Below are 10,851 nucleotides of genomic sequence, written 5' to 3' on the forward strand. Positions count from 1 at the left end.
ATAAATAAAAATTAAGATTGTAAAATAAACTTACCATGAAAAATATATAAAAGTTCATCAGCTATTTTTATAATATAATTTCAATTTAATTATTATAGAAAGCAACAATAAACACATGAGAAATAATTTGTATGGCAAATATTATTAAAGTGACGTGCATTGGATTATTTTTATTTTTTTCTATTCATATGAAGAAAAAATAATAATTACCTAATACTGGTTTAAAATATAGTATAGTAAGGAGAGGAATGGGAAGGGTAAGGAAAAGGAGCCTCCGGCTCCCCCGCTCACGGAACGAGACATAGCAATTTACACTGGTGTTCTATTGGGTTGTGGTACTTCTCTGGTGCGAGCTGGCCCAATTCGTAACAAAGCTTGCTCGATTTCCACATGTAAAAATTATTGTTTCAATGTTTGTAAAAATGTTTCATAATAAAATAATACACATTTATTTACCACCCGTCTTTCAAATAATACATTCTACTTTAAGCAAATTTGTAACGTAAAATGAAACGTTTTTATTGCGCTGTGCGGATTTGTTATTTGACGGGCGACGGTTGCCGGTTGAAAAAACTTTGGTTTTCGAAGTTCTTGTCAGGTTGAAGACTTCAACCGCCCTTTGATCGTTATTTTAATTTTTGTTTAGTCTATCAATTGGTTATATCAATATAAATGCATAAATTGTGAAGGTTGAATGTAAAATATACATAGTTTTACTTTTAAATGTGGCAAAAATAATTAAATAGTGACTAACATTGGTGAATATGAGTTCCGAAAGCTCCGACCCGGGTGCAAATATAGCACTTTCATTAGTGGCTCAGTTTGATGAAATAAATCGTATTAATAACGTTCTGAATGACAGTTCGACTGAAGAATGTAAGTATTTACATGTTTACGTGTATCACATTTCATTTTCGACTAACAAATAATAATCAGGGTGGGTGGCCAAAATTTTTATCACTACCTTCGTAGGCGTCATTTTTGTAAGATGAACAATGGCCAGGCCCATTGCAAATATTATCATTGAAACGATAAACTTTACAGTAATTTTTAATTATTCATCTTGAATTCTCTAAATTCTTTTTCTTCACTCTGCAATTGTTCTAATTAAAACATTTATATTCTCATTAAACACAGTATCATCACCGTAATTAGTAGAACATAAATGTCTCAAGTTACGTATAAAATCTATTAAATTGTAGGTTTCCTAGCATTTCTAAAACAAATGGAATGGGTGCGCAGTCAGTGGGCTGCGGCAGAAACAGAGGCTGTTCGTCTTCAAACAGAGCTGGATGAAGCCCTCCGCACTCTATCAAAATGGGAGGCTAAGTTTGCACATGTTCGTAAATTGCTGGATGAAGAAAAACGGGAGAGAAATATTGTTTTAAAGAAATATAATGAATTGGTAAGTTATATTAAATATGTTCATTACTAAGTATTTTTGAATTATATTCATATTAATGTAGCAAGGATAACTGAACACTTCAACCCCTGCTTTTTTTTTGTAGGACTCACTATATGGCAATAATAATATTAGATGCATACCTAAATCCCAATTGAAAAGTTCACCCATTTAATATTTACAGAGCAAGCTATTAGACATGGCTCGGGATCTTCTTTTCAATGACAACAGAGCGAAACTTAATGATGAAACCCTCCAGAAGCTGGCCTTCCTCAACGGTACTGCTCAGCAGGATCATAATGCTAAGATTAATGGTATTCCGGAACTGAACTCTACTGGTGAGATAATTTTTTTGTGTCTTAAAAAATGTTCAAAGCAAAACTTTTCTTTTCTTCTTCTTCAAAAGACTTTTGTGATGAGTCATACTTCAGACTTTGAACCTTACTGCTATGAAATAAGTTGTTAGTTTTTGTTGAATTTTTTTGACAACATTACTCGGACATTTTGTATGTATGTCTTCGATTCATTGTTGTGTCGTTTTGGATTTAAAATACTACTAAACTATGTATCTTAAATATTTTTTTAACATGTATGTTATTTTAGAAGATAATGAGTAACCATCATGTGATTTTTTGTATATTTAATAATTAAATTAGAATGCGGTTTCTTTTCATAGCATTTTAATCTTTATCTACACTAATCATATTTTAATCCTAATCCACAGAGAATTTATAAGCATTAAAATGCTATGAAATTATATTAGAAATCTGTATCACTGCTTATATTCTACACACTTAGGTAATCGACACTCTAAAAGATTTTTGATTCTTACACTTAATCATACCATGTAATAAGTAATTACTTGCATAAATTACATAAGGTTTAAAAATTAATTATATTAAACAACAGTGAAGTACATAAAACAATATCTATATTTTTTTATGAAACAAATTGTCAACTATTTATCAACATTTGTGTTCCAAGACTCTTCAAAATTAAAATCAAAAACACAAAATTCAAGTCTTTTAACTATATTCAGGTACACTTCTATCGGAGATGTCATATTCACGTTCAGAAGACGACTTGGATCTCTCACTGGCGTCCACTCGCCGCTCGTGGGTGCAACGCGGCGGCTGGAACGTGCGAGAGAACCCGCCGGCAAATAAGAAGAGACGCTCTTCTACCAACTCTTCTGCTACTAAAGTGAGTTGGTAACATATTTGTTTGATATCTGTTGCTAGGATCATTTTCTTAGTTTTAGTTGTTATAATTGTCATGCATTCTCTCTGCAGTTGCACCTGTAAGCATTTCTTGATGAGTGTTGATAAGTTTGAATTAAATGGGTTTAAAAGAATTGGTTTCATACAAATATACTCATGAAGCTAATAAAAGCGTGTATAAATAAGCTATGAAGACAGCTGACTTGTGACCATAGACAGGTTATTCATCTTTACAAGTTCTTTTGTTACTATTATATTTTATTCAACAGTAACATAAGTTCTGCAGATTGAAAATCATCTTACTGTTGTAAAAAACATTTTACATGTGTTATCAAAAAGGTACTACAAGATTAAAGTTGAATGTTAAATTATTGTAACTCACTATAGACGGTGGAGCTACAAGGTGGCAAAGTGCTTGCAACAGCAACAACGACATTGACCCTGGAACGAGCCCCAACTGCACATGATCTGAAGCCACCGCAGAACTTTGTGAGTTTCACTTTTTTTATTCATAATGAATATGCAAAATGCATCTTTTCTCTCTGGCATGTAGTAAACAAATGTGTGTGTGAGTTTGTCACTCATCTCCTAATACGTGGCTGGACTGTTTTGGGTGAAATTGTATGTCTCAAAAGATCAATGTCAAACCGGGCGGGGCCGGGGCGAACAGCGAGTGTATAATGTTTGTAAGATGTAAGATTTCTTATAATGTTTGTATATTATTTCAGCAACCTATATCGGAGAGCAGTGACGAAGCGCCCACACCGAGTCGCAAATCGGCGGCTCGTCTTTCTGAAAAAATAATCAAAAACCAGGACTTTACACCTTCTGCACCACCTAAAACTGGTAATAAATGAATCTTTGATATTTCGGTATAAGAAGAAATATTTGTATTAGTCTCTATTTTGATATCATAAGAATTAAATAATTTATTAGATTCACCACATATGAACAATAACACACATAAAATAAAAGATAAAGTGAAGACTTAAAATTAAAAAGCAATTATGACAGTTTATAATACTATAATAAACTTTAATGTGCCAATATGGTTGGCATAAGGCTGGTTTTCAGGCCTCCGGACTAGGTAACAAAGGATTAGCCCAAAAGTTAAAGTTATATAGTTATATAGTTTTAGGTAGTATAATTTTAAATTTTTGTAGTTAATATGAACTATGTCCACAGGATTTGTGTTTTTTTATTTAATTATAAGGATTAATTAACAAGTATAGTATATGTAAGCACATATTAACACTATTTTATTTATAAGAAATTTATTTCAGCACAAAATGAAAATACATGAATTAGATATGAACTCATTTATTACAAGTGATGTATCTATACATATTTACAATATTAAATTTATGAACTAATTTTTTATTTTAGTTTTGTAGGTAGGAAAAACCTTAAGGTTTTTGTGTCAAAGACATACAAACGTTGTGAAATGTCACATTTTAATATAAAATTCAAATTTTTCACTTTCATTGGCAGTTCCTTTGCTGGCTCAGTTCTTTCTTATTCACATACTTTCAGGTACAGAGACCACTCTTAGATTTTTTTTTTTACTTCTACCAACAGTCCCTTCACCTATTCAGTGCTCGTCTTTAATAATATTTCATATTTAATTTTTAGTTTTATAGCATTGAAATGCTTTTATAAATGAGAAATTTTGAAAGAATAGAAAAAAATTGATCACGTAACCTAACCGTAGCAACGTTGCTACGGTTAGGCAAGAAACGCAGGTTCGAATCCTGCTTCGTGATCAAATTTTTTCTATTTTTTCAAAATTTCTCAATATTTCATATTGTTTTACATTATTCCCTTAACCTGCTCACTGCTCGTTTTTTATATTACATTTATATTATACATCATACAATTCGCATCGCTTCCAGACACGGAGAGCGCGTCGGAGGCGGGAGCGGCGGGAGCGGCGGGAGCGCGCGCGCAGCGCACGCCGTCGGTGCTGTCGGCCGGGTTCGGCTCGCCGCGCGTGCGAGCGAGACAGCACAACTTCATCGCCAAGAACTTCTACAAGCGCGAGACGTGCGGCCCCTGCGGGAAGACGTTAGTATGCCTGTTACACTGGATATGTCTGATGGTAAGTGATCACCGCTGCCCATGAACATTGACGGGAAAGAATGTATGGACTGGGTAGGGTGAGAAGAAGGACATGTACCTCCAGGTCACGCACAGACCTCACGAAACACAGATTTTCCCGGTGCGAATTGCCCCAATTCGTGCCGAAGCATGCTCGACACCCACATATTCGTGCTCCATACTACATGCTCTGTGGATTTTGGTCGAAGCATGTTGTTGTGTAGCTTACAATTATCGATTAAAGTATAGTATATAGCAGTGTTCAAATGAATGAAATCTTTGATTTCATCAGTATATATCATATTATGTATATTTTCATCTGTTGTTTCCCTTTGCATTATAATATAAATCAAAAAAAGAGGAAGTTTTTTTATCTTAGAGCCTACCAGGCGGTCATTTAAATTTGGTCTAGTTCTCAAAAGTCTGAAGGCGGATTAATTGAATATGATGCGTGTGATGTGATGTGTGCAGCATAAAGTTCGCGAAGGTGGGCGTGAAGTGCGAGCACTGCCGTGCGCAGGCGCACCCCGAGTGCCGCGCGCTGCTGCCGCTGCCCTGCGTGCCGCCCGGCCGCGCGCTGCACAACCAGGTGACACATTCTGTTACTCCTCATTAACGATATATATATATATATATATATATATATATATATTACGTGTCACATTTTTTGTCTGCATTGGACTCCTAAACTACTAAGTATGCACATCATGTGCAGTTTGATCCAACTTGGAAGATTGGAAGATGATTGTGCAAGTTGTAAATATATTTGAATTATTAAATAAAATACTTATTTATATTTATGTAAATAGAATAATACACTATAATAAATTAAAAATAAATAAATAAGACATATGTGTGTATAAAGCTGTCAAAGCAATTGTAACAGCACTAGTGTTAGTAGTAATAATAAATTTAAAATCAGCAACACACATACAATGTACCTGGCGATGTGGCGCCCACAGTAAATACACAGTGGTTGGTTCATTTGACATAGAGTTACCACCCAACGTTAAGTACTGACATAACTTCAGGTGACCCTTCATTTGCTTTGATATTAAATTGAAATTTAAGACGAATTACACTGTATAGTTAAGTTTCTATGGTTTTATGTAATATGTATTGAATCGATCGCAGGAGGGCAGCATATCGGACTTCGCGCCGTCCAGCCCGCCCATGGTGCCGGCGCTGCTGGTGCACTGCATCAACGAGATCGAGAAGCGCGGGCTGGCCGAGCGCGGCATCTACCGCGTCAGCGCGCTCGACAAGGATGTCAAGCGGTTGAAGGTATTGTGCGCCTTTTTTTGTTTTTTTTTTATTATTTATATTTGAGCCCCTTCCCCCCCCCCTCAAATGTAAATAAATGATGGGGTGATTTGAATTGTTTTTATTCCTTTTTAAAGGTGCTTAAATACTCTTTGTAGTCAGATTATATGTAATTTACTTTTCCTATGTTCTTTCGTTTTGCACAGTATTTTATATTGTATATGGACGGTATCGAGAAGAGATAGGTCCCGAAACTGAACTGAGATTATGAGATATCAATTGTTAAAGTGTGGAAGTGGACATATTGTGAGGTTTTTTTTTTTTCTTCAATCTTGATTAAGTACTTCATCAACATCGTGAGGAAATTGGCATGTCCGAGAATCAAAAGTTCGATGATGAGCGTGGTGGAAACATATAAGGGCTGATGATGATGATGATGATGAAGTACTTTCGGTACTTTCGATGATTGTGATGGGAACGATAATGTCAATACGCTTAACGCGCACTTCCAGGAGCGGTTCCTGCGCGGGTGCGGGTCGCCGCAGCTGGCGGGCGAGGACATCCACGTGGTGTGCGGCTGCGTGAAGGACTTCCTGCGCGGGCTGCGCGAGCCGCTCGTGTCCAGCGCGCTGTGGGCCGACTTCCTCGCGGCGGCCGGCAGCAGCGACGTCACCGCCGCCGTCGTGCAGGCCGTCAGCCAGCTGCCGCAGCCCAACCGCGACACGCTGGCCTTCCTGGCGCTGCACCTGCAGAGGTACCTCAGTAAAGTCACGTTTACACCAACATCTGTAAAAATAGCAGCACCAAGGGACTTCATCTTAGTAATTGGAGCGGTGACGTGATCACGGTTGGACGTCGGCGTTCCTGCACACCACCAGCACCAGCAGCAAACACCAGTTATAGAGGTAATGGCGTCAGCTGTTTCGTTAGCGGCGTGGGAACAGGCGCGACGGACAAACAAAAGCAATGAAATTGCAGGGTTTCCATTGATATGCTTTTGTGGTGGTATCTAAGTGTACACTCACTCAAATCAATTATTTATTTAGAGCAGCATACTCTACTTACAGAAAAGTACAATACCATCTATGTATTATGTGGCTTGTACTCGTATAATGAAGCAGTACAGTATTTTTTTATAATGATATATCGCCAACAGGGTGGCAGAGAGTCCAGAGTGTGAGATGGGAGTGGAGAACCTGGCCAAGGTGTTCGCACCCACAGTAGTGGGATACGGGATGATGACGCAACCCGCCGAAATGTACTCCGCCACTGTGCATATGTTCAATGTACGTACTATATTTCCTTTACAATGTAAAAAAAATACACTAAAAGTAACGTTGCGAATAAGTTAAGAAATTAAGTACGTAATGCTGAATAGACGTCTCATTAACAGCTACAAGTGTGGCAATACTGGTGGTATACGGGAATGTGTTCCATCTCAACAGCTTAGTTTATACGCAAGAAGTGGGGCGTCTGCGGGTGTACTGCAACTAGTTTAACTTAATATAACAGTAACAATGTTATTTAACGATAAAATAAATAATGTCGATTCGTCGTGTATTTCTCAACACATACACTCACACCTCTACTTTATGATATTAGTTTGCAAGTTCCCAAGCAAAATATTTCCAGGTGATGTGCTTGTGAGTTAGTATGTAAAATAAGTATTTCCAAGTGATGAGTTTGTGAGTTAGTATGCAAAATAAGTATTTCCAGGTGATGAGTTTGTGAGTTAGTATGCAAAACAAGTATTTCCAGGTGATGAGTTTGTGAGTTAGTATGCAAAATAATTATTTCCAAGTGATGCGTATGTAAGTAAGTAAGTAAGCAAGCAAAAAGTGATCGATCGCAGGTGATGCAAGTGCTGCTGAGCCTGCCGGGCGACTACTGGTCGCAGTGGGCGTGCCCCGCGCCGGCGTCGCCGCCCGCCGCCGCCGCCGCGCTGCACAAGCCCCGCGGCTACTTCTTCTCGCCGGCCGACAACGCGTCTGTGTTTTGATAATTATTTTTTTACGTTAAATTTGGAGTAGTTTTAAAGATGTTGTTATACAGATAAACATTCCTCTTGAATCGCTAAAAACATCTCATCAGAATCCGTTATGTAGTTTTATAGATCGAGTTACATACATATGGACACACACACACACGCGGGAAGCGAGTTTGCTTTATTATATGCAGTGATGTAGTGATTCAGTCAGTAATTAGCTCAGGGAGATTTATATTTCTTTTTAAGAGTATTTTAATAATATATAAAAAGATCACTTATTTTTTTTTTATTTTCACAGTTGAACGAAATGTGAAAGTGTCAGGTTATATGTGTTTTGTCTGTCCATATGTCCAGAACTTATGCCTTAAATAAAAATCTAAGAAAAAAATAAGCCGAAATGCTCAAGTCGTTGTTGAGTTTCGCGTTTAGCGACACGTTTGTAGATTATTTTTTATTAATGTAGATTATTTATTTTTGCAGAGTGCCGAGGAAGAAGAAAAATTATTTCCAATGAGGTGGCAAATTTAGTGCATAGTACCTAAATAGATTTCGTTTTAAGTTGGTTCGTGTAAGGGAACAAATTATGTTTAATTTTGTTAAGTAAGTAACTACTTAAGTTTTTGTGTTAGGTGAGGGTATTTATGTAAGCCATTAAAAGTTGTTAGTGTTACCCTTTAAAATAAAAAAAAATGTTGCCTTATAATTAATTTGTGAAAACAAATTAAATAGAGTATTGCAAAAAGTTTAATAGATAATATATGTATACTGTAAAGATGAGCGTACGTGTCTTTTTGTTTAATTTAATATTTCTTTAATATATTTTTGTATTTAAATCATAAAAATAATATCTAGATTAGTTATGATAAATAATACAAATAAAACAAATCTTGGATTCTAATGTAGTATATAGTATTAGTACGTTAGTAGTATATACTAGTAAGTATGTTCGTCAGATCAAGAAGTGCTGATTCGATTTTGATGATATTTACAATACTACAAAATTACTCAAATGTTGAATCTTCGGAAATGAATATAACCCATCTCAGAATAATTTCAATGAATATTAAAATTAGCAAATTATTGCATTTTGTTTAGATCTTATTTAGATAGGATTTGACAAAATTCTAGATGTATGTGGAATTTATCATTCTTGATCATACTGGTCTTCTAAACGATTGTTATTTTTTTATATTATAATAGTTTTAGTTTTCCGTTGTGACGTCAATCAGCCGCCTACGGTGGTCTAACAGGCCTCTATAGATATATTTTTAGAATAATAGCACTTACATGTATAGAAATAAATCTCAAATTTGTATCTGAGATACTGTTTTCTATCTTTAGCAATATAGAAAGCCGTTTGAAATGAAATTGATACAGAAACTCAAAATGATTATTTTTTTTTTGTGACTATTAGATTAATTAGGTGACCTAAGGTCTCTCCATTACTATATATAAGAGTGTTTGGTTTGAGTCGAGAAAAAACATGTTTTCTTCATTATTTTTTTTTGTTGCTGGAAGTGCTTTACATCTTATAGGAATCCTATATTACTGTATATTATGGTAAATAATCATTTAACTATTTTGTTACACTTTTGTATTTAGTTTATAAGATAAATTAAGTTATTCGAGATTAATGTCTTTGAAAATGTTATATGGTATTAAATCTCGAAAGTAACTGGTACTAATAAGTTCTTTTTTTCTGGCTCTTTAAGTTCTAAATCATTATGTTTAAAATTATTTTGCTTATGGATAAAGGGCGATTGTTATATTGAAAAAACTAGTGTCTCGGGACGCCCGATAGAAGTGTTAGATAGTAAACTGAGAGGAGAGGAGACTGCCTACTGCAGACGTATGCGTGAGAGGAAGGGAAGGAAGACAATCGGTCGTAACGCGTTACGTAACGAAGTGGTAGACACTCCAATGAGAAGCTATCTCTTCAAAATAATGTATAGTCGAAATCACAGAAGTAAGCAAAATGAATTAAACGCTAGGGATAAAAGACCTATTTCTTTGTATTACATGTAGTTTTATTTTTACGTCATTACGGCTAGTCAATGACTTGTATTATAACTTCACTAACATTGTTTTCTTCAGTTTGACTATAAATAAAATCATGTAAAAACTCAAATTTGTTTTATTAACATTTTTAGCTGAAATAACTTATACCACTTTTTAATACATATCTTTATCTTATGCACCTTTTATCTAACTATGAGAAAAAACATGGGCCTGAAACATTGCTTATTTTATAAATCTTAGTTTTTAATTAAGGCGTTATGAAGTTTTCGAGAAAATTGATTAAAAATTGTTGCTGCTGGCAGTAATAACTTCGCAAACATTCAAGTCTTTTTTATGTCATACTGGCAACTGAGCTGGTGGTTCGCCTGATGGTAAGCGATCACCACCGCCCATGAACATTTGATCCGTGTTGTAAGTGTTGAACACCTCTCCGCGACTTAGCTCATAAGCATGTCTCGTCACATATCTTGACCTAGTATCCCGCACAAAATAACTTTCTGTTAAAGACATTAGCTTAAACATTTTTTCATATCTTAAACATAAGATCTGATGTTACCATGTAACAGATACACTTTTTTATGTTATCGTGGATAATGGAGCTGGAGGGTCGCCTGGTGGTAAGCGCTACCACCGCCCATGAACATTTGAAGAGGCGGAAGATCGATTGCAGACCTTATGTCTCTACAAATTGGTGAGGATGGATTGGATTAGAAAAGAATTGACGAGAGGAATAAAGGAAAGGACTGGGAAGGATAAGGATAGGGGCCTCTGGCTCCCCCGCTCACCGAACGAAACACAACAGTATGCTATTTCACGCCGGTCTTGGAGGTGTGGTACTTTGGTAATAATAACACTAATGTTTC

The 10,851-nt window shown here is 35.9% G+C and overlaps 1 protein-coding gene across 1 annotated transcript; it reads left to right on the forward strand.

Moving 5' to 3' along the window:
* Nucleotides 1-585: 585 nt before the first annotated feature.
* LOC119830791 (rac GTPase-activating protein 1-like) lies at nucleotides 586-10,093 on the forward strand. Its single transcript, XM_038353934.1, has 13 exons — nucleotides 586-876; nucleotides 1,203-1,405; nucleotides 1,587-1,740; nucleotides 2,442-2,605; nucleotides 3,010-3,111; nucleotides 3,351-3,468; nucleotides 4,515-4,686; nucleotides 5,191-5,308; nucleotides 5,854-6,003; nucleotides 6,495-6,736; nucleotides 7,139-7,268; nucleotides 7,835-7,968; nucleotides 8,450-10,093. Exons 1-13 carry the CDS (start codon nucleotides 765-767, stop codon nucleotides 8,481-8,483), a joined length of 1,833 nt encoding a protein of 610 aa, XP_038209862.1. The 5' UTR covers nucleotides 586-764; the 3' UTR covers nucleotides 8,484-10,093.
* Nucleotides 10,094-10,851: the final 758 nt, after the last annotated feature.

Source organism: Zerene cesonia, chromosome 12 (assembly GCF_012273895.1).
Source record: "Zerene cesonia ecotype Mississippi chromosome 12, Zerene_cesonia_1.1, whole genome shotgun sequence".
In the NCBI taxonomy this organism is placed as follows: Eukaryota; Metazoa; Arthropoda; class Insecta; order Lepidoptera; family Pieridae; genus Zerene; species Zerene cesonia.